The sequence below is a fragment of the Mus musculus genome, chromosome 5 (genome assembly GCF_000001635.26).
Source record: "Mus musculus strain C57BL/6J chromosome 5, GRCm38.p6 C57BL/6J".
In the NCBI taxonomy this organism is placed as follows: Eukaryota; Metazoa; Chordata; class Mammalia; order Rodentia; family Muridae; genus Mus; species Mus musculus.
Window position 1 is genome coordinate 88,657,195 of NC_000071.6, and position 22,011 is coordinate 88,679,205.

At 43.5% G+C, this 22,011-nt stretch overlaps 1 protein-coding gene across 2 annotated transcripts; it reads right to left on the bottom strand.

The window, feature by feature from the left end:
• Nucleotides 1–2,038: 2,038 nt before the first annotated feature.
• On the bottom strand, nucleotides 2,039–18,977 carry Grsf1 (G-rich RNA sequence binding factor 1). Of its 2 annotated transcripts, none has more exons than NM_178700.5 (10): nucleotides 18,564–18,977; nucleotides 16,499–16,655; nucleotides 15,411–15,566; nucleotides 13,968–14,111; nucleotides 12,982–13,117; nucleotides 8,563–8,747; nucleotides 6,870–6,991; nucleotides 5,926–6,061; nucleotides 5,341–5,416; nucleotides 2,039–3,265 (listed from the first exon to the last, which is right to left on the bottom strand). In NM_178700.5, the coding sequence occupies exons 1-9, from the start codon at nucleotides 18,915–18,917 to the stop codon at nucleotides 5,367–5,369; spliced, it is 1,440 nt and encodes a 479-aa protein (NP_848815.2). In that variant the 5' UTR covers nucleotides 18,918–18,977; the 3' UTR covers nucleotides 2,039–3,265; nucleotides 5,341–5,366. The 2 variants fall into 2 exon arrangements, with proteins under 2 accessions (NP_848815.2, NP_001091946.1); NM_001098476.2 differs by lacking the exon at nucleotides 18,564–18,977 and adding an exon at nucleotides 18,301–18,386.
• Between the last annotated feature and the right edge of the window lie 3,034 nt (nucleotides 18,978–22,011).

Genomic DNA, 22,011 nt, shown 5'->3' on the forward strand with positions numbered 1-22,011 from the left:
TACTGGGTAATTATCATGTATCATTTTAAATGAAATCATATCTAGTGTTTGCATAAAGACACAGTAAGCATCAGCTTGCCAGAGACGCCGACAACGGGACGCCTGAGAACTGGGTAGCCAGTGTATTACTTACTGCTCTTCTCTAAAAATAAGCAATTACCCTCCATTCTGTTCATATCAAGAGTTTAGACTGAAATCTTCCTATCACCTAACCCTCAGCAAAAATCAATTTTAAACTTGGGCAAAAAACTAGACAAACTGCCACCACGATAATATACAGAGGCAGAAAGTATATAGACATGTAATGCCATGACTAAGCTGGAATTCCGACAAAATCACTAAACATCCTATTAGAAGAGTTACAACCCCCAAACCCACTGCCAGCCACCAAGAACACAGAGACCAGACACTCATCCACCAAGCTTGGAACACAACACTGCAGCCAGGTTTCTTTAAAACGAACCTTGTAGCTTTCTACCAAGCTAGCACACCCCACAGCACTCACACCCAGTTGAAAACATGCCCACACAGACCACAGTATAGTTTATAGTCACTTTATTCCCTACCTAGCTTATAAAAATACTTTCTCAAGTAAAACCAGTATTTATACATCAGAGAAGTCCACTTGCCAAAGCCTGTGGAACCTCAACTTCACACTACCATCACTACGTTGAATTCTTTCCCATTCCCAGAGTCTCACAAATTTAAATTAAATAGTGTATTAAACTATAGGATATAATGCCAAGTAGAATAAAAATCTCCAGATGAATCCTGCTGACCCTGCTGAGGGTAGAGGATGCTAACAGGAATAAGTGCTGCGCTGATCAGTAAGGAGGGTCATGGTGTGTCACCCACATGGTAGCTTACACTTCTTCCCTCTCCCCACAGTGCAGCTCAGGACTATGTCCCTACCCACATGGCAGAAGCCTGAGCATCTCAGCCACAGAGGGACAGACCCTGGGCTTCAGTCTCTTCAATCACTTGCTTCCATTTTCCTCACTTGCAGCTCCTTTGTCAGGCAGAGTAGAAGACCACAGGCATCTGCCATACACCCTAATCCTGTTTCATGAGTTTGCTTTCTTTAAAGTTAGGAGTTTAGGGCACAAGATTTCTCTTTTGTAGCTCACACTGAATTCTGATGTGTGATCCTCCTGCCTCGGCTTTCTGAGTGCTACAATTATAAATGAACTTTTATTCAATTATGTGATTCTTTTCCAGTAACTACACCTATCAGCAACCACTAATTCAGTGGCCTAAGTTAAGAAAAATCCTGAAGAGACAATATCAGTTCATAATTTCCCAGTTTTACAACCTGCCTTGTACAGAGAACTCAGCCTCCAGAGAGGCATGATACATCCCTTCTAGCTTACCCAAAGCAGAGCACTTAATGCCAACACACCTACAGATCATCCCCACAGCAAATCAGAGAGCAGCTGTGGAAGAGAGAAAGCTCACACCCTAAGATACGTAACTAGACACCAACTCTCGTGGTCTGGTCAACTACTTAGAAACATCTCCATCTAAGTCAACTGTTAAGCCAGGGGTTGTTTTGTTTCTGTTTTTGAGATACAGTCTCACTACATAGCCCTGGTTGGCTCAAAATTCAACATGTAGATCATTCTGGCCTCATAGTTACTGGGATTTGCCCAATTCTGCCTCTGTTGTGTGGGGATTAAAAGCTTACCTGCTACCACATCCAACTCTAAGACACTTTTTTTTTTTAATTAATTAATTTATTTATTTATTTAATGTAAGTGCACTGTAGCTGTCTTCAGAGACTCCAGAATAGGGCATCAGATTTCGTTATGGATGGTTGTGAGCCACCATGTGGTTGCTGGGATTTGAACTCAGGACCTTTGGAAGAGCAGTCGGTGCTCTTAACCGCTGAGCCATCTCACCAGCCCTCTAAGACACTTTTTTACTGATTTTTTTTTAACACACCTCGAAACCATCTCTTCTCATATTAATATATCAGGACTTGATAAATAAAAAATAAGATGACTCCTACATTCTAGTAACAAATACTGTTAGGTAATCTCCAACTTAAAACAAACTTTCATTTATTGTCTACAGAACAGTAATTTTGCCCCTTAGCTGGTAATCACATGTGGCTATGTACTAAGCAATGCACGTCTCTTCCAGGTTACCACCTGTGAAAGCTCAGAAAATTCAGTCTGAAGCGTGAGATTTATCATCTCTTGGTGGTAGCTGTCACCCTGAGAATAGGAACAAGGTAAAGAAAATATACAGAACTTTGATTCTTCTACACAGGTATACATAAAGTTAAGTTTATTAATGACTATTTTTGAAGCCAGCCATTTTGTCCAATATTTAAATAACAAGCTATTTAGTATTAAAGCAGAGGTGCTGCCACAATGTGACAGAAATACAGCTTTATCCACAGATCTTTCACACAATTATACATGAAATGCTAGTTTGATTTAAGCAAGGCACCCCTACCTGTTCTAAGTATGGGATGGCTACCCCACTGGAAAAGCAAACGAGGGGACTTAGATTGTTTTCCCTATCTAGAGCTGGTTCAATTCAAGTGAAGCTATTAATGTCCTTACCAGTCTGGACTGCTTTGATATGTCACATTACGATTTCAAACCTAATAGCCTTAAGATTTGTCTGTCCAAGAAAAAAAAGTGAAGGTTGCCTAGACTTCCATGACACTGACAGACAGGCACCAATGTCAAATGCCTTCAGGTCAAGGCTTAGGGAGGCCAAGTTTCTAAAGACGTTAACTGCTGAGTGGCCACTTACATTCACTAACCTGTGGTTTGCTATTTTTTAAAACTTCTATCCCTAAGTAATCAAATACAGATAAAATGAAAAGCTATTTGACCAAATCAGACTGGCTTATTAAAGTTCTGAAACCTTCTGTTGCTTTGGTGAGTGTTTGGTAAAAATACACCGTGAATGTGTTCCATGAGTTTGTATCAGAGCTCTCAATCACAGGCAACAACAGGCGGGAGCAAGGATCTGAGGAGCGGCACTGGGTGGAAACATCATCTTAGTCTGTAGCAGAGCCTCAGGACGGAAAACTAAGTCACACAGACCAGACTTTCTCAATCTCAACCTGGACTGTTTGAACAGAATTTTAAATTTGTAGCTTATTTCATAATCCCAAACCGAATCTTTCTGTGTGTAAACACAGCACTAAGATGCACAGATCCTTTCTCCAGCAGTTGCTGCCAATCAACTGGATCTTTGTATTCCACGTCTCAGAGAGATGTGCAAATGAGATGCTTCCTGCTTCATCCTGAAAATAAGAAACAAAAACAAATGTTATGTGTTTACTCACAATGAAAGACATTTGCATGTCTTCCCACATCACTTAAAATGAAAATTCACCTTCTCCCCAGTTTAGAGCCAATTATCCCACAAATCAATTAATTTAGGTAAGAAAAATTAGTTAGGCATTAGTGTATGTATACAGCCTGGAATAAGTCCAGAAATGAGAACAAAAAATATATTTTGCAAAAACTGAGCTAATATTCCATGTTTAACAGCTACAGTATATGAGAGCTTTATGTCCAAAATTGTATTACCTGTGTTTTCAAAACCGCTAAGTTCCTTAAAGAATCCATCACCACTTTCAGAAAAATTACTACAATATATTGAAATACAACATGAAAGAAAGAAGGTACTTTATATAAGAGAACAAATACCAAGAAATTTAGCAAAATGCTGAGGGCAAGTTAACCTAAATATCACATTGTGTACTTAAAATAGAAACTTATTTTACCGCGTACATGCCTGGAACCCCAGCATTTAAGACACTGAGTTGAGAGGATTAAAAGTTCAAGGACAGTTTAGGCTATATAACAAACGCTTTTTCAAAAAGCCAAAACAAACACCAAAAATAAATAAATAAATAGACATGGAAAAAATCAAACTGTGCCAGATTAACTCTGACTCGATGTCAGCCCGTGTTGGTATAGTGGTGGCCCTCATCAGAGAAGCTTCCTACAGGACACACACATTACAGTGACCACAGCTGGCAAAAGGTGAAGAATCTACATGTGGGTGACCAGCCCAACTGATGTAGGAACAACACAAGCCCACCTCCGGCTCAGGGAGCCTCTCTTAAGAGGGGGTGACAAAAGGACAAGAGCCAGAGGCTCAGCACGCTGCTGCGGAGGGTAAGATGGCTGATTAGCATGAATGAAGTCTCAGCACATCGGTTGCCTACACAAGGCCTGCATAATGGCAACAGCAGATGACATGTCAAGGTAGACAGGAAAATTTCACAAGGCTCCACCCTACAACAAGAGCTACAGGCAATCAACTGCTGCTAAAAGGGAGAACCAGTTATCTCTAGGGATGAGACCTCAGACCTCAGACAGGATATCCAATCCCAAATGCTCAGCTCTAACAAACACAGGCAATATGAGAAGGACTTGGGGTGGACAGAGGGGGTGAGGGGAGAGAGACTATGTGTGTGTGTGTGTGTGTGTGTGTGTGTGTGTGAGAGAGAGAGAGAGAGAGAGAGAGAGAGAGAGAGAGAAAGACAATTATCAATGAAGTAGGGGATATGGGAGGAAAGGAAGGATAGAAAAGATGTAACTATAGCACTCAAGGATGGGTGTGTATATGCCTTCCAACTGGGAAATGTACGTTAAGTTTTAAAGGAATGAAAAGCTAATGTAAAATATATTTTTTGTGTTATGATTACAGCTATTAAAAGAAGTTATTCAATTAGTTTAGCCATATAGCATGTGAGGATGATGCTAAAGCCACTATATAATCACACTTCTAAGAAATATTTTATATTGATGATTCACAACCATTATTTTGGTCTTTACTGAAAAGAGAACTGCAGTAACAAATCTGGCATTTTGGTTTCTTTAAAAAACACAGAACTATTATAAGAACATGTTTTTGTTTTAACCTCAGGTATGAGAGATGAGGCTGCTTCAGACTGTCCACAGCAGCTGACTATGATTTGCCTCGTGCTCTAGCAGGGGTGTGATTTTGCCAGCTGCAGATAGTTCCTGCGGTTGTGTGACATGTGGAATTCTGGGAACATTTCGGAGGATATAGAAATGCTAGAACCACACAGATGGGCTGTTGGTTGATGGTGGTTGGTCACGGGTTGTTTGAGGGGTTGTTTGTGTCTTACATTAGTTGTAGTTGAACAAGAAACAAGAAGAAAGAGTCAGGGATCTTTCTCTTCAACCTAGTGTTAAGGGGGTTGAGAGGTTGGAGAAGAGTGGAAGAAAGAATACACAAAGCAGCCAAAAGTCCAGTTACAGAGAATGGTTTCTACCATATTAGCAATTAGTGAGGTGATTATTAATTACTGTAAGTCTTTCAATGTTATAGCTTAATTACCTTATTTTCTGGGGTCTGTTGAAGTCTTATTTTCCTTTAGGACATGAATTTAGGAACAGCTCAATATACCTATGTTCTGAATATTTTAAAAAAAAGTTAGTTTTACAAAGTCTGAAAACCATTAAAGCCCCTTTTAATTACACTTCAGACAGCAGCACAGGTCCTTTAACCTTCCTCTAACTAAATCAAAGCAAAGCTAAGTGTGGTGGCTCACAGCTATGGCCCCAGCTAGCTGGGGCTGAAGTAGAAGATCGCTTGTGCCCCTTCAGCCCAGACAACAGTATCTATCTCAAAATGACAGTAATAACTGGGTGTGCTGGCCTACACCTCAAACACTCATCTAGACTACAGAGTGAAACATCCTCAGACTAGCCAAATACATAAAATTAAAAAAAAAAAAAAAACAGAAAAACTAGACAGAAATATAAATATGCAAAATAATCAGAAGACAAATTTTGATCTTTTTACATTCAAGTTGGTAGTACTAAGAAGAATGCAATTTGCCAAAGGAAAAAATTCTAGGCAAATTCCCAAATATACACATAAACAAAGCAACAGGGCAGGAAAACAGTGGGCCGGACTTACGGACATGGGACCGATCCTTGAGCATGGCTGCAACAGCATCCTCATGGGTATCAAAGTGCACGTCAGCTTCTCCAGTGGCCTTCCCACTGGAGCTGTATTCCATGGTGATTCTCACAGGCTTCAGGGGAGCAAAGAACTAAAGGGAGCCAAACAAACAACTCAATTAGGAACTGTAGCTTTTCTCCTCTTTTCCCTAGCTCATGTAATACACAGTGGCATACTGGGTCATGATGTTGGAAAAATGCCTGAGATGACTCAGCAAGTAAAGGCACGTACCCATCCCACACCCAATACCTGGGTTTAATGCCCAGGAGAAGTCTGATCCCTGTAGGGTGACCGCTGACCTCCATACACAGGCCATGTACACCCTCTCTCTTCCTACCTCTCCCCCAAAACTCCACACAATAGTTTTTAAAAAATGTTGCCAAGCAGCGGCAAAACAAAATTCCCAGCCAGCCTTGAGAACTGCCATTACCCCAGCATCTGTCTGAGCTAGGTGCAGAAGGTCAATTTCAACTTGTGACAGGAGTATCAGGACACTATGTCACGGAGCATGCAATTGCTCTGTACTGGCAGCCCAAGTCTCACTGCCTGAACTAAAAGTAAATGGATCAAACTGCCTTACCCTGATTACTAAACCTACACCTTACTACTGGCTCCATATAACCTTCATTGTTTTACTTCAATTATAATAATACAAAGGCACACTTTTTGAAGTGAGAGGGTCTAACTACTCTGCCCAAGCTGCTCTCAAACTCCCGGGCTCCCCACCAGTCCTGTGTAAACCATGCACCACAGCGACAGAGAATGGAGTAGGCTTCAGCAAGGAGGGAGATGCTGGCTAAAAGGAAATTGCAGAAACTGTTTCCCAACATCCCTCAAATTCATCCACGTCCCACGTTAGATTGCTCAACCCTATGGAAATGAACCTTACTGCCACACACATTTATAATGTCTTGGGCATTGGCTTGGAAAGGCAATCCTCTCATGTGGACAAAATGCAGGGAAGGCAGAGTTCCAAAATCGACAGCCTCTGGAAGTTTTTCTGACATCTCCTTAGGCAATTCTGAGGAAGAACAAAAAACACTGTCAAGGACACAAAAGCTTCCAGAGCTATTAGCAGATTATAATTAGATATGACCTTTAAGTCAAAGCCCTCAATTTTTCTTGAACCAGAGCGCATGGGCTTTAAAGGCCAAAACCTGAAATTTCTGCTACTTAACAGCTGTCACCTGAACAACCATTAAAAGCACTTAGGACCTCAAACCATTCCCAAATGAAGAATTTATCTCAATGTGACTAGACAATAAAATGGCCATTAATTAAATTGCAAAATAGGAGGAACTGTCTCCATTGTAGGTAGTAAAAAACAACAACAACAACAATAGCAAATTCGGTGTCAGGATAGCCCAGAGCATTGGGTGTGTAAGCATTTCCAAATCCCAAAGAAAGAATTAAATCCAGAAGCAAACGAAATCCCTTCCTTCATACACCTGCTCTCCAGCTGAGTCATTTCCCACTTCAGCTTAAGCACTAACATTTTACTTTGGTTTGTTATGTTTGTACTACCTAGCTTTTGAGACAGTCTACAAAATGACAAAGAGAAACAAGGGGTGCCTGCTGGAGTGATCGCTCACTCAGTGGTAAGAGTTCCAGCGGCCGTGGCTGTTCCAGTCCCACCTAAATGGTGGCTTACAACCATTTGTAACTCCCTACCCGATAGCCTCTTCCGGCCTCTAAAGCTACCACACAATACACAGATACACACACACACACACCACAAATAATAGTAACAAAAACTAATAAAAAGGACTGGGGAGACGGCTCATGGTTAGCGTGTACTACTCTATTCAGCATGAGCTACTAGCTCTAGCATGTACTTCTCAGAGGACAGGAGTTCAGTTCCCAGCACCCCTTCCTGGCGGCTCACAACTGCTTCTAACTCCAGCTCTACTGAAGCCATTTGGCCTCCACAGAACTAGCACACTGTATAGATATGCATATACCAATTAAAAATTTAAACACAGTCATTTAAAAATGAACAGGGGGGGGGGGGGGGGCTGGTGAGATGGCTCAGTGGGTTAGAGCACCCGACTGCTCTTCTGAAGGTCCAGAGTTCAAATCCCAGCAACCACATGGTCACAACCATCTGTAACGAGATCTGACTCCCTCTTCTGGAGTGTCTGAAGACAGCTACAATGTACTTACATATAATAAATAAATAAATCTTTAAAAAAAAAGAAAAACCAATAAATAAATAAATAAATAAAATGAACAGGGGTCAGTCTAGACTGTTGAGTTAGTAAAGGCAGCCACTGCCAACACTGATGACCTAAGTCCTATTCCTGGGTCACCTGGGAGAGAACCAACTCTGCACATTGTCCTCTGATGTCCACACATGCACATGGCCAAGTGCATTCATATAGATAACGCACACAACATACATACAACTTTTTTTTTATTTAGAAACGTAATAATTAAACCTTTGTGGATATATAATACATTCTCCACTCATATTCAATAATTAACTCAACCCCCCTGTTCTGCACCTCACAAGCTGAACATACAAGCTAGCCATGAAAAGTCTTAACAAACCCGAAAGGTACAAGGCAATCGTCAGAAGAGACGGGACATTACCTATCTCTTTATCACTCTCAAAAGCCGTCATAGGCCGAATATCTTCATTTACTTCATGTTCCTCAAATACCACTTCTGGTTCAGTTATATATTTAGTAGGAGGAGACGATGTCATTTTCTTTCCTTTATGAGATCCAACATGTGTTCGAACTTCATTCCTTCTGCTTGGAAATATCTCTATGTATCTTTAAAAAAAAACAAAATGAAAAGGCATGAACAATATAAAGTAACTTAAATACAGACAGTGTACGGCAAACTTAAAATGCTAATTTTAGGTCTGTGTGAGTAGAGAGATGGCTCTCCAGAGATCCCACTGCTCAGTTCCCAGCACCCACATGGAACAGCTCACAACCACCTACAGCTCCAGCACAAGGGAGTCCGAATCCAGCTAAAATAATCAGGTATATTATATTTCCATAGCTTATAAAACATGAATATTCAAAGGCAAGGGCAAGAATACAAAGTCCTTCTACACATTACTTTATAAGAATGTTCTTTCAGGGGCTGGAGAGGTGGCTCAGAGGTTTAGAGCACTGATTGCTTGCTCTTCCAGAGGTCCTGAGTTCAATTCCCAGCAACCACATGGTGGCTCACAACCATCTGTAATGGGATCCAATGCCCTCTTCTGGTGTGTCTGAAGACAGCTACAGTGTACTCATATAAATGAAATAAATAAATCATTAAAAAAAAAAAGAATGTTCTTTCAGCAGAACAGGTCAACATGCTAATTTGCCCCAAAATGATCACTTATGTATACATGATTTATGAATATGGCATTTTTCATTTACGCAGTTTTTAAATGTGTTTTTGAAAGAGCTTATTAAAGTCTAATTCTCACAGTACTTCCATATCATGACTGTGAGCTCCCTGTTGCAAGGGAATAACTTATAAACTAATATCATATCCCAGCTACTTAGAACATATGTGAACAAGCATATATTTTGTAATAGTATTCACACACACACAGAGTAATCTGGAAGATGGCCATGGTAGCCAGGCAGGGAAGCTGAGCATGGCAGCGCACACTGTAAGGCAAGCACCAGGAGGGTGCTCACTCAAAAGTTCAAGGCAGAGGAGGCCGCACAGTGAATTCTATGCCAGCCTGAGCTACAGTTAAGAGCCTGTCTCAGAACAGAAGTAAAATCTCCCAAATCAGCCAGGCATGGAGGCCCACGCCTTTAATCCCAGCACTTGGGAGGCAGAGGCAGGTGGATTTCTGAGTTTGAGGCCAGCCTGGTCTACAGAGTGAGTTCCAGGACAGCCAGGGCTACACAGAGAAACCCTGTCTCGAAAGAAAACAAAACTCCCAAGTCTTTTTGCTATTTGTTTTAAGAGGCTACCTGGTTGAGAAATTGAATCCCATGGTAAGAGTAATGGGGGACACTGTGGAGCCATAAACAGAAGAGGCCAGTGGGAGCTTTTGGTCATTTGGGGCCTGGACCATGGAAAGGAACACATGGGTCTTCCAGAATCAGTTCTCAGGACAGCAGAAGCTTTAAGTCTGAACCTAACCTCTGAGTCACGCATTCTATAGCTTCCTTTCCCATGATGTATTTTTTTTTAACTTTATTATTATTGTGTGAATGTAAGAATTAATGTACGTGTAGAGGTTAGGGAATAACTTGGTGGAATCTGTTTTCTCTTTCTATCTTGACATGGGGATTAAACTCAGGTCTGCAGGTAGTCAGGGTATTGAGTAAACACTTTAACTTGCCAAGCCGTCTCTCCCAACATAATGTGATTCTTTTTTATCCCCACACTAAACTGCTCTTGGCCAACATTCCCAGGGAAGGTTGTGAGAGGGCTGGATTCCAAAACCTTACCACACTGGACTTTTAAGCATCTAAAACTTGGAACTAAATAACCCTACTCTTTTATAAAGTGAGCATACTCTATTTCTTATAGTAATGAAAGCGAACTAATACAGTTTTTGTATTTCCACAACTAACAATCTCAAGGGCTTACAGTTCAATTTTGCATAATCAAATCTATACAGAACACTAAAAGCTATGAAGAACTTCTCTAAAACTTAACTAAATGACTAATAAGAAATTTAAAAATTATCATAAATACTATCAGGCACATTGACATGTAACTATAATCTCAGGAGTTGGGGGTGGAAACAGAAAGATCAGAGGCTCAGACCAGCCTAGGCTACATATCAAGTTCAGGGGCCAAGCCTGCTAGTGTGATTCTGATCTCCAGCACACACATGGTGAACAGCACACACCACGAACAGGAGCCAGCTCTTCCATGCTGTCCCAGCTATGCTCTGACTCTACAGACAAGCTCTGCACACGTGGGTACACAAGTGAACACACAGACACAGACGTAAAAAAATGTCCTTTAAGTTAATGCGAATTCAAGGCCAGCTGGGTCACAGAGTAAGTGAAGCTTGACCTCAGCTCACTGATGAAGTGCCTCCCCTGGCATGCTCAAAGCCCTAGGTTCCATCTATAAAGCCCCAGGAAAGACAGACAACTAAGGACACCACTGCTGTGAGGGACAGCAGTGGTGGTACACATAATATTCAGGAAGCAAAGGCAGGAGGATGGCATGTTTGAGGCTAGCCTTGTCCATTTAGCCAGGTCCAGGCCAGTCTAAGCTACCAGAAAACCCTTGTGCCACACTTGCTCTTGTAGAGGAGCCAGGTTAATTCCCAGCACCTACATAGTGACTGACAATCATTTATAACCCCAATTCATCCAGATCTAACAAGAAGCACACATGAGGTACACACACATGCATGCAGGCAAACCATTCATACACATAAATCAATCTTTTAAAAAAACAAACAAACAAACAAACAAACAACCTGTCTGTGCCCCAAAAGAACCCAAGGAACTTTGAAATCAATTCTTTAAGGGGATCCTGAGGGCTGGAGAGATGGCTCAGTGGTTAAGAGCACTTGACTGCCCTGAGCACCCATGCGCATAAAATACATGAATAAATGAATCTTTAAAAAAAAGAGAGAGAGAATCCTTAAATACACTAGCTTTGAAAAGGCTTCTTTTGCGTTTAATTTTAAGAGGAGCTAAGTAAAAGGCAACAAAACAGGTCAGAGACAACTCAGCAGTTAGAATGGAGCTAAGAGCACTTGTTTGGCTGGGCAGTGGTGACGCACGCCTTTAATCCTAGCACTTGGGAGGCAGAGGCAGGTGGATTTCTGAGTTTGAGGCCAGCCTGGTCTACAGAGTGAGTTCCAGGACAGCCAGGGCTACACAGAGAAACCCTGTCTCGAAAAAAACAAAAAAGCACTTGTTCTTGCAGAGGGCCCTTGTTCATTTCCCAGCACCCAGCCACCCAGGTGGCTTTCAACCACCCCAACTCCAGTTCCAGAGCATGTGACATCCTCTTTTGACCTAAATATTAGGCACACATAATGCATGCGAGCAAAATTGAGGTGATTCTAAAAGGAGTTCTAGGGAAGGCAGCACAATAGTGATTTAAAGGTGTGCATTTTTACTAAATCTGCAAACATCAAACTAAAACACACACCAACCTCATTATACATACTGACATAAACATGGTCTCTACCTCATTACATACACTCTAATATGAACAGACAGGATCTCCTACTTCATTACAGACACTCTAACATGATATGACCATGTCAATGTATAAGATAACTGACCTGATTTCTTCAAAAGCCAATCACAATTTTAAAAAGAGAAGGCTGGAGCTAGGAAGAAAGTTCAGATGCCTAAGTGCTGGCTACACACGCATAAGGCTGAGTCTGGATCCCCAGATCCACATAACAGCCAGATGTGGTGACAGATCCTTAACTTCAGAGCTGGAAGGGAGATGGGAGGAAGCAGGTAGATTCCAAGTGCTTGCTGGCCACCACTGGTTCAGTGAGCTCTGGTTCAGTGAGACCCACCTCAAATACATAGGTGGAGAGAGATGGAGGAAAGCCTCCACATATACAGAGACAGGTGGACAAGCACACCTATAACACTCACACACATGAATACACTGCAAACACATATAAAACAGAGAGGGACTTTAAAAAAAAAGTAGATGTGCTCTAGATTAATAAAATTAGTAACATATCAAAAGTATTGCTGTATGAACTTCTTGGATTCTGGCTCACACAAGTCAATTATAAAGATATTTTATCTTTAGATATTTTAAAATATTTTTCCGCAGATGGAAAAATGTGATTATGGGTAGCTAATAGACAGTAAGATAGTGCTAATTTTGTTAGACGTGAAAATACTGTGGTTATGTAAAGAAAATTTCTTTAAAAACCATACTAAAAAAACAAACATGGCGAGATTTTATAGATTACCTTTCACATAGAACCCAACATATCAGAGCAATTATCCTTAGTTTAACAAGTTTGGATAACACGACCGGGATGGTGCAATGCACTCATCAAAATGACCTGACACCTCTGCCAACAGCTGCTTCACTCACCGGTTACCAATTTCTTCCCTGTGCTTTAGAAGCGCTTGGTTGGCCATTTCTGGTTCTTCAAACTGTACATAGGCTTCCCCCGTTTTTCTTCTCCCTCTATAGTCCATCACAAAAGTAATGTCTACTATGTTCAGTCCTAGGATACAAAAAATTTACAACTCAGTGCTGCCAACAAGAGCGTTCTTCACTGAGCTTAAGGTTACTCATGCACTATACTATTTAGATACTATCTGCCAACATCAAAGCTGTACATGTTCAGGACAAACAATCATTACGGAACTAAAATCTCAGTGCTTGTCAGGGGCCTGGAGAACGTTACAGAAATGTAATGTACCTCTCTCAAAGTTTCCTTAGTCTTTCTGGGGGAACCAAGGAGGAGACTGGTTATATTTTAGGAGACAGTTTTTAAACAAGCAAAGTTTGCTGACAGGCATATTTTGTAGCCAGAAGTTAGATAACGTGTTTTCTTCTGAGTTCAGATCTCCAGTATCCGCATAAAAGCCGTATGTGTTGAAAAATCTTTAACCTCATATCCCCTACCCCACCCCCGGTGCTGGGATTATAGGTGTGAACTGCCACACAGTTTATGTGGTACTGGGATCTAATACAGGGCTTTGTGAATGATAAACAAGCATTCCACCAACTGAGCTACATCCCCAGCCCAGACGGTTTTAAGTCATGTAAATGATTACTGTCTTGGAGAAACAGTTTCTTCACAGTTTAACAAATATCTGAAAGCTGACATTCCGAAGGATCTGCCTCAAAGACTGAAACACTTCAAAGGCACAAAAGGAAGAATGATGATAGGAAGAAAAGTCCAAACACGACTGATTACTGTCTTGGAGAAACAGTTTCTTCACAGTTTAACAAATATCTGAAAGCTGACATTCCGAAGGATCTGCCTCAAAGACTGAAACACTTCAAAGGCACAAAAGGAAGAATGATGATAGGAAGAAACGTCCAAACACGACGTCACTGTCACCTACCTGCAAAGAAGTCCACAATGTCCTTTTCATTGCAGCTGTAAGGAAGTCCTCTCAGGCGGACCACACCATCACTGAGCACAGGCGAAGGCTTGACCTGCAGGCTCTTCATTAAGGCATCCACATCTTCGTTGTTTATTTCATACACTACAAAGGAAAGCACACACACACACACACACACACACACACACACAAAGATAAATACACTGCTACTTGAATTCAAACATCATAGGTTTTTTTTTGTTTTTTGGTTTTTGGTTTTTTTTTTTTTTGGTTTTTCGAGACAGGGTTTCTCTGTATAGCCCTGGCTGTCCTGGAACTCACTTTGTAGACCAGGGTGGCCTCGAACTCAGAGATTCACCTGCCTCTGCCTCCCGAGTGCTGGGATTAAAGGTGTGCGCCACTACTACCCGGCCAAACATCATAGTTTTAATCTTTTTTTTTTGTTTGTTTTACAAGTCAGGGTTTCTCTGTGTAGTCCTGGCTGTCCTGGAACTCACTCTGTAGACCAGGCTGGCCTCGAACTCAGAAATCCGCCTGCCTCTGCCTCCCGAGTGCTGGGATTAAAGGTATGTGCCACCACGAGAGTTTTAATATTTGTGAATTTCTGTCAAGAATTTAACAAGTAACACTCATTGAATATATACTGTGATCCAGGCATAAGCTATTTAATTCTCAAAACTTTAAGATAGACTTAAGCAATACTTTTATTCTATAGATTTAAAAACTGAGATTGAAGCCGGGCGTGGTGGCGCACACCTTTAATCCCAGCACTCAGGAGGCAGAGGCAGGTGGATTTCTGAGTTCGAGGCCAGCCTGGTCTACAAAATGAGGTCCTGGACAGCCAGGGCTATACAGAGAAACCCTGTCTCGAAAAACCAAAACCAAACAAACAAACAAACACCCCTGAGATTGAGCCAGGGAGATGGTTCAGAAGTTCCAAATGAGATAGAACCCACATCAGAAGGAAAAACTCAACTTCCTAGAGTTGTCTTCTGGTACCCCCCACGTGAACCCTACCACACAAATCATATGTATACACACACACACTTGAAAACCTATTTTTTAAAAAAGAAACACACCAGAGCTGAAACGATGGCTTTTCCAAGAGGATTCAAGTTTGGTTTCCAGCAAACAGATAAGGTAACTCACAACCTGCTAGTTCCAGCTACAAGGGATGTGACACCTGCTACTGTCAGGGTCCCAGCATTCATATCCATATTATATTTATACACACACACACACACACAATTTCACTTTCACAAGCTGTAAAATAATACCTAAAATTTTGTTTGAAAAATGCTATAACAAAACCTAATTCTAATAGTAAACTAAGATCTTTAAGATGTGTAACATTTAATCACTGTATCATTGTTGAAGATTTTATCACAACTGCCTTGAAAAGTTTAAAGTCTAAAGACCCCAAAGTCAGCCTGAGTCACACACCTTCCACATACCGCTGCCCCATGTACATCCGGTGCTTTTCTAAGGCCTTCTGTACATCCTGCTCGGACTCCATCTCTATTAAGGCATCGCCCCTCCGTTTCCCATCTCTATTTAGGAGGAAATGTATTCCATTCTCACTGTTTCGGATTCTGCAGTCTAAAAATATATGGTTAAAGTCATTGAACACAGAAGGCAAAGCTTTGTCTCAATTTTACACATCACAACAATGCAGGAACCAAAAAATGCTTACCGAATTCTTCAGTTTTCAAATATACTTTTATTATTATTTCCCCTCCCCCGACTTCTCCCAGATTCTGTACATAAGCTCAGGCACTGAAACCATCCAAATGCTAATGAAGGGGGCAGTCTAAAAATGTTCCACATAGAGAAGATGGATGGCATACAGCTTTAATCTAGCACTCGGGAGGCAGAGGCCAGCCTGGTCTACAGAGTGAGCTTCAAGACACACAAAGAGAGTGCTGGGGGGGAGAGGGCACAGCAAACCAAGCACAGAACGCATCATTTCCCAATCATTAACCAGCAACTGATGTTCATTCTTAGTTGTCTTTCTTTAAAAACATGTCCATAAAGTACTTTCTGTAAAAATAATCATTACAGTAATTAACTTTACAACTTTATACTGCCCATTTCCTATGCAAACCCAAAAAATAACCGGTGAGTGGCTTATAAAATGTCTGATTCATATGACACCATCTTGTTTACATTAGTTGATACATTCAGTTTTAAGAGGAAGACTTAAAATCACAGTCAGATAGCAGCAATAAAAACTGACCGCACAGTGGGAAATCTCTCAAACGTATTAAAGAGAACTCAGTTCAATGTACGAGTTATATGTCACGAACAGCTCCTCTAGCTATTCACATAGTAAAACATGACTGTTAACTGGCGTCACACTCTGTAACTTCAGCATTACTGACTTCTGTTATATTCAGTCTTAAATCTGCATGTTCTGCATATAGCATCAGCACATGGTATGGAAGGGTCATTATCAGCCAGAACGGGACTATTCCTCACCCTCACAGCTGCCTCCAACAAAACTGCTTCTTTAAAACAGACGTAAGACATACCTGAGAAAAAGTTAAGAACATCTTCCACAGTGCAGGACCACGGCAGCCCCTGAGCTCGAATGAGATAAACATCATCCACCTCGTCTCCTAGCTTGGATGGGCTCAACTCGTACTCAGGCAGTGGTGGGAGGTCTTCCAGGTAGGTAGTTTTGGATTCCTTTCAAGAAGAAAACAATCGTAAAGACATTTCTTTGACAACCTACTTAGAAAAACTGCTTAACTCTACAAACAGATGCAGATGAGATTATTTCAGAGGTGAGAAGCACACTTCTCCACCCTCTGGTTTTGTTTCGTTTGAAAAGTGTTCGCCCATGTGGCCTAGGCTACCCCAAATGCACCACCATCCTGCCACAGTCTCCCAAGTGCTGGCTACCAGGCTAGCTATACCAGGATGGCTTTGGTTTACGTTTATATTTTATATCCTAAGGTGATATACAAGTACATTCCAGTGGTAGTACTACCACTAAGGGCAGGGCTACTTTCCAAACCCTGGGAGTAAGAGTACTTTCATTAAAAGCCATACAATGACAAATTATACCGCTTAATTGAAAATCACCCCATACACAAAACACAACCTCAAACCATCATCTCAAAGCACTGATTATCTGGAACAAGGCAAGATACAGAACAAGATGCCTTAAGTGTTATAATAAAAATACAAAATCCTGTAAATTAAAAAAATAGAAAACTACAGGGGAAAAAAAGAATAAAGATGGGAGATATAAAAGATAGGACATTACAATTTGGGAGGGGAGGGGAAGTGTTAGCATGTGAAAAACAGCAAACACATTTGCCCAAACTGGACAGTAAAATGAAGAGCCAAAGGCAAAAGGCACAGCAGCTGGCTATTTTGTGTTGGGCTCTATGAAGGGATACTTCACTTTGTAGGCAAAGGAAGTTAATAAAAAGGCATTGGGACATGGGTAAACGCCTTGAAAAGACTAATGTAAGAGAAAGTGGATAAGGGAAAAAAACAGAAAAGGCAACAGCAGAGACAGGCGCGGCAGGGGGCTCAAACTGCTACTTTCTGTTTCCCCAGAATTCCATAAACATCTTTACAAAATAAATAAGTAAATAAATAAATAAATAGTGCAGCAGAAAGTATTGGGCCGGGATTCAAATCAATTAGCTCAGCTACTGGCAGACATCAGCCATGCAGATGAACCACCCAGATATCACTAATTCAAGCAGACGCAAAACTAAATTAAGATAAACATGGCCAGTGGCGTTACCAGGTTAGGTAGACACTTCCCAGATGCCACATAAACCGCAAAAGAGAAATGTCCCACATATACAGAGGACCAAATATTTGCAATATGAATTCTTACAATGTCTTTCTGAAAAGACGGGAAACAAGGGAAAAGATCGTGGAGTGACAACCGAAGCCCCCAAGTCCTCACCCACGGACGCCCCCGCCCCACACACACACGTTCTCTCCCAGTTTCCCACGGTCTCCCCACAGCTCTCCGCGTCCGCAGAGCCCCGCTGCACCAAAGGTCCTTCTGTCAAGGCGAGTGGACTTGCAGAGGTGACCTTCAGTCAGGTGGACCGCCCGCCTCTCCCCGCGGACAAGGGAGAGGGACGCGCGGGGGCTGTCCCAGGCTAGCCCACGCTCCCGTGCGCGCGGGGCTGCGCGTCGGTGGCCGGCCGAGGAGGCCCGAGCCGCCCGGCCTACCGCTCCCACCGCACGCACGGCCGGCCCCGACCCTCCGCGGGCTCTGGCCGCTCAGCTTCACCTCCAGCGGGCATAAGGCTAGGGGGGAGTCGGGGTGGGGGGCGTCGGCGGCGCCCCCAAAACCTACCATGGGCCCGGCGGGAAACAAGGCCTCTACATTCACCCCAGCCACACTTACACTGCCCAACCGCCCAGACTCGGAGGGAACAAAACAAGAAGAGCCGGGGCCGTGAGAGCGTCCCTTGTTCCCGTGCCCAATAGGAGGACGGAGCGGGAGGGAGGCGGGGGTGCGGTGCGTGCCGCGGATCCCCGGGCGCGCACGCGGGGCGCTCGCGGACAGACCGACGCGGGCGCGCGGCCGCCGAGGGTCCCGCGCGCGGCGCCACGTACCTGACTGTAACCCCGCGCCGGGCCCGCGGCGGCTGCCAGCGATCGCGGAAACAGCGGGGCGCGCAGGGCCGAGTAGGACGCGGCGGCGGCCGCGGCGGCGGAGGGACGGGCAGGGATGGGACCCGCCAGCCTCCCGGCGGCCGCAGGCCCGAGCTGCAGGCCCCGCGTCTGCGAAGCGGCGGCCGCGGCGGCCCCGAGGAGTAGCAGCAGGCGGCGGCGGCCAGAGACGCCCGACGGGAAGGTGCCGGCGGCGGAGTAGAAAGGCAGGCAGGCGGCGCCGGTCCGCCGGCAGCTGCTGCAGTTGCAGCCGCAGCCCCGGAGCAACGCGCCTAGCACCCAGCGCGTCCCGGCCATCGGCTCCGGAGGCGGCGCGGGGCCTGGAGGTGGCCGCTGTGGCGCGAGCGGAGGGGAAGTGGAATCCAGGGCGGGGGAGGGGGCACCGGGCACATGCGCCGCGCGCACCCGGGGCTGAGACGAGGCTCGGAGGCGGAGGTGAGCGAGCGGCCCCGCCCAGGCTCCGCCCTCGGGGCGGGGCTTTCCCGCCGGTAAGGGTGTGGGTGGGGTGACCTGAGCGCCTCCAGAGTGGAAGTTGTCCCAGGCTCTCCTGCTCAGGTTAGAGCTGAGGTCTGCGGGTCACCGAGGCCCGGCGAAGTTTCCGGAAGGAATGGGTTACCTAGCTCTAAAACGTTTTGGGACGACGCTGAGGGGGCGTTGATACCCCAACCTCAAAATTCGTGCAGAAGGCCAACTTTGTTTTGAACGGAAGCACTGATTTTATAGTATATGTGAGATATGTATATAATATTTATCATATATTATATAAAATAAAGCCTTCCTTAGACAATATAGTCACAAGTGAAGGTGTAGAGATTTGCAAATAAATACATGAGTGGTTGTGCAGTTTTCTCCTATGTGGCAAGGACCTGTCAAAGGTAAAAAAATAAAAATAAAAAACTAAAGACAAATGGGAGTTCTTAGAGTAAAAATATGAAGGAGAGGCTGATTGGTTGTGGCGGGGGTGGGGTTAGGAGGCATCTCTGTGACTGGGTAGTGTAGTTCCGTGGCAGGGTAATCGCTTAGATCACCCCAACCTCCTCGTGGGGGTGAGGAGACCAATATAGGGCTCTCTATCGTGGAAAATCTTAACATATTTCAAAGTTTTTGAAATTCAATTCTTGTTCAACTTCCAGAAGTAAAGAAACCGCCTACATTTTCCACTGTTTCACCTTTATCCCAGTGCCAGCTCTAAAACTTTTTTTTTTAAGTTAACTATGTAATGGCAGTCATCCTATGGTATTCATCTTAAAACAATACGGACTTTTTTATTATTAGTTTAATGTATTAATATATGGGTGTGGCCACGGAGACCAGACAAGGGCATCGGATCCCCTGGCCCTGGAGTTAGAGACAGCAGTGAGCCATCATGCAGGTGGTGGGAGTTGAACCTGGGTCCTCTGAAAGAGCAGCCAGCACTCTAGACCCATAAGCCATCTCTCCAGCCCCAGTACAGACTTTTGAAAGGTTACGTTCTGATAAGTTACCTTTGAGACATTTAAGATGGTTGGGCTTAAACTTTGGCTTGTTTACTCTGGACTCCTTTTAGATTTAAGAAAACCAGGTATTTCACAAATGAAAACATATTTCTGTCCAAGAAGGAAAGAATAGAAAACCTGACCGGCTTGTTCCTTTTATACCCGAGATGTGTAGAAGAGGTTCTTCCTCTTTTCTTCGGTGAGACACAAACCCTAAAGCAGTGGCTGGCAACCTTCCGAATGCTACATCTTTACAACAGCTCATCTTGTGGTGCGCCCCCCCCCCAACCATAAAAGTATTTTCATTGCTACTTCATAATTGCAATTTTGCTGCTGTTGTGAATTGTAAATATCTGTCTTTTTTCCATGGTCTTAGTTGGCACCTGAGGAGCAGATCTCAACCCACAGGTTGAGAACCTCTGCCCTAGAGGTTTTTCTTTTCCTGTCAGGCTGGGGACCAGAGATGCCTCCCGAACCCTCCGTAAGACGTTTTCCACTGAGCTATACATTCCCAGCCTGGTTCTATTAAACGTTTCTCTTTTGTATTGCATCTGTGTGTTTATCGTGGGTCCCCAGGCCCACAGTGCTGTGGCAAGTGCTCTGTCCCTCCTTCCATGTGGATCTCAGGCTTGGCAGTAAGTGCTTTACCCACTCAGTCATCTCAACAGACCCTACGCTTTGCTTTCAGGAGAGAAAATGGGCTATCCCTTCGTTGCTGATTATCCCAGAACACAAACTTGTAGAATTATTGCAGATTCTGCTCCTATTACATTCCCTTGCTGCTTGTGTGTGTGCTGTGGAGGCCAGAGGTCCACATCAGATGTCTTCCTCCGTCACTCTCTACCTTGTTTTTGGACAGTCATCACTGAACCCGGAGCTCACTCTTTCCACGGACCCGCCTGTCCAGAGACACTCCCCAGAGTCCCTCTACCTCCTCAGCACTGAGTTTAGAGATACAGACTGATGCACCAGGCTTTAAAAAAAAAAAATAGTTGCAGCAACCATTCAAAATGTATAAATCAAAATACTAAAACCCTAAATTACTAAAATACATAGACAGGTTTGTATACTGCTTGTAAGGGTTTTGTTTTGTTTTGTACCCCTGGGTGTTTTGGAACTCATTGTGTAGACCAGACTAGTATCCAACTCACAAGAAATCCCCTGCCTCTGCATCCTAATTGAAGGCATGGGCCACCACACCCAGCCTACCTTTTAGCATTTAATCAGTAATAAAACCAAGGATCCAAATAGAAAGCCTTTTCGCTTAGAGGAAGTTGGGAGGATTATAAAGGAAAGAAGCTGGAGATTTATTTCTTTGTCCGACAGCCAGCCAGGTGCAGTGCCATGTGTGCCTCATATGTTCAGAGCTTTCCCCGGGTGAACTACAGAGACATGGGCTTAGCACTAGATTTCAGAGAAAATAACAAGTTCTGTAAATTGAAACTAATAGAGTTTCGGAACACCAGACTTTAAAAATTGATTGTAGCACATGCTTTTAATCCCAGCACTCAGGCAGAAGCAGGAGTTGAAGGCCAGCCTGGACTACGTACCAGTTGGAGACCAACAGAGTCTGAGCAAATACTGTCTCAAAAAACAAACAAAAATGCATACGTTTTAAAACTCCACTGTAACCGGCCCTGGGCGCGCACTCACTGCAAACACTTTTTACCCCTGGCTCATCTCCAGTCTATGGAAATCTCTTTCATAATTGTTCATGGTATGCTGTCAGAGATCAGAACAAAGCTGAGATGAAGAAATAAAAATGAAAGCCCAGAAAAGGTGAGGCAATCCAGGAAGTACAGGCCACAACGTGGAGTTGTGATTGCATTATATGCGATGCAGTTATGAGTGTCACTGGGAGGGGCTTGGTTGAGGAGGTCTGAGTTATCCCGAACAGCCAAGCAGGCTCAGGCACA

Coding starts and splice junctions, on each gene's coding strand:
- Grsf1 (NM_178700.5), bottom strand. CDS start 18,917: ATGGCCGGGACGCGCTGGGTGCTAGGCGCGTTGCTCCGGGGCTGCGGC. Junction 14,112..15,410: donor GGGGCAGCGGTATGTGGAAG/GTGTGTGACTCA, acceptor TTTCCTTTGTAG/TGTATGAAATAAACAACGAA. Junction 6,062..6,869: donor ATGCCCAAGACATTATAAAT/GTGTGTGGCAGT, acceptor GGCTCCCTTTAG/TTCTTTGCTCCCCTGAAGCC.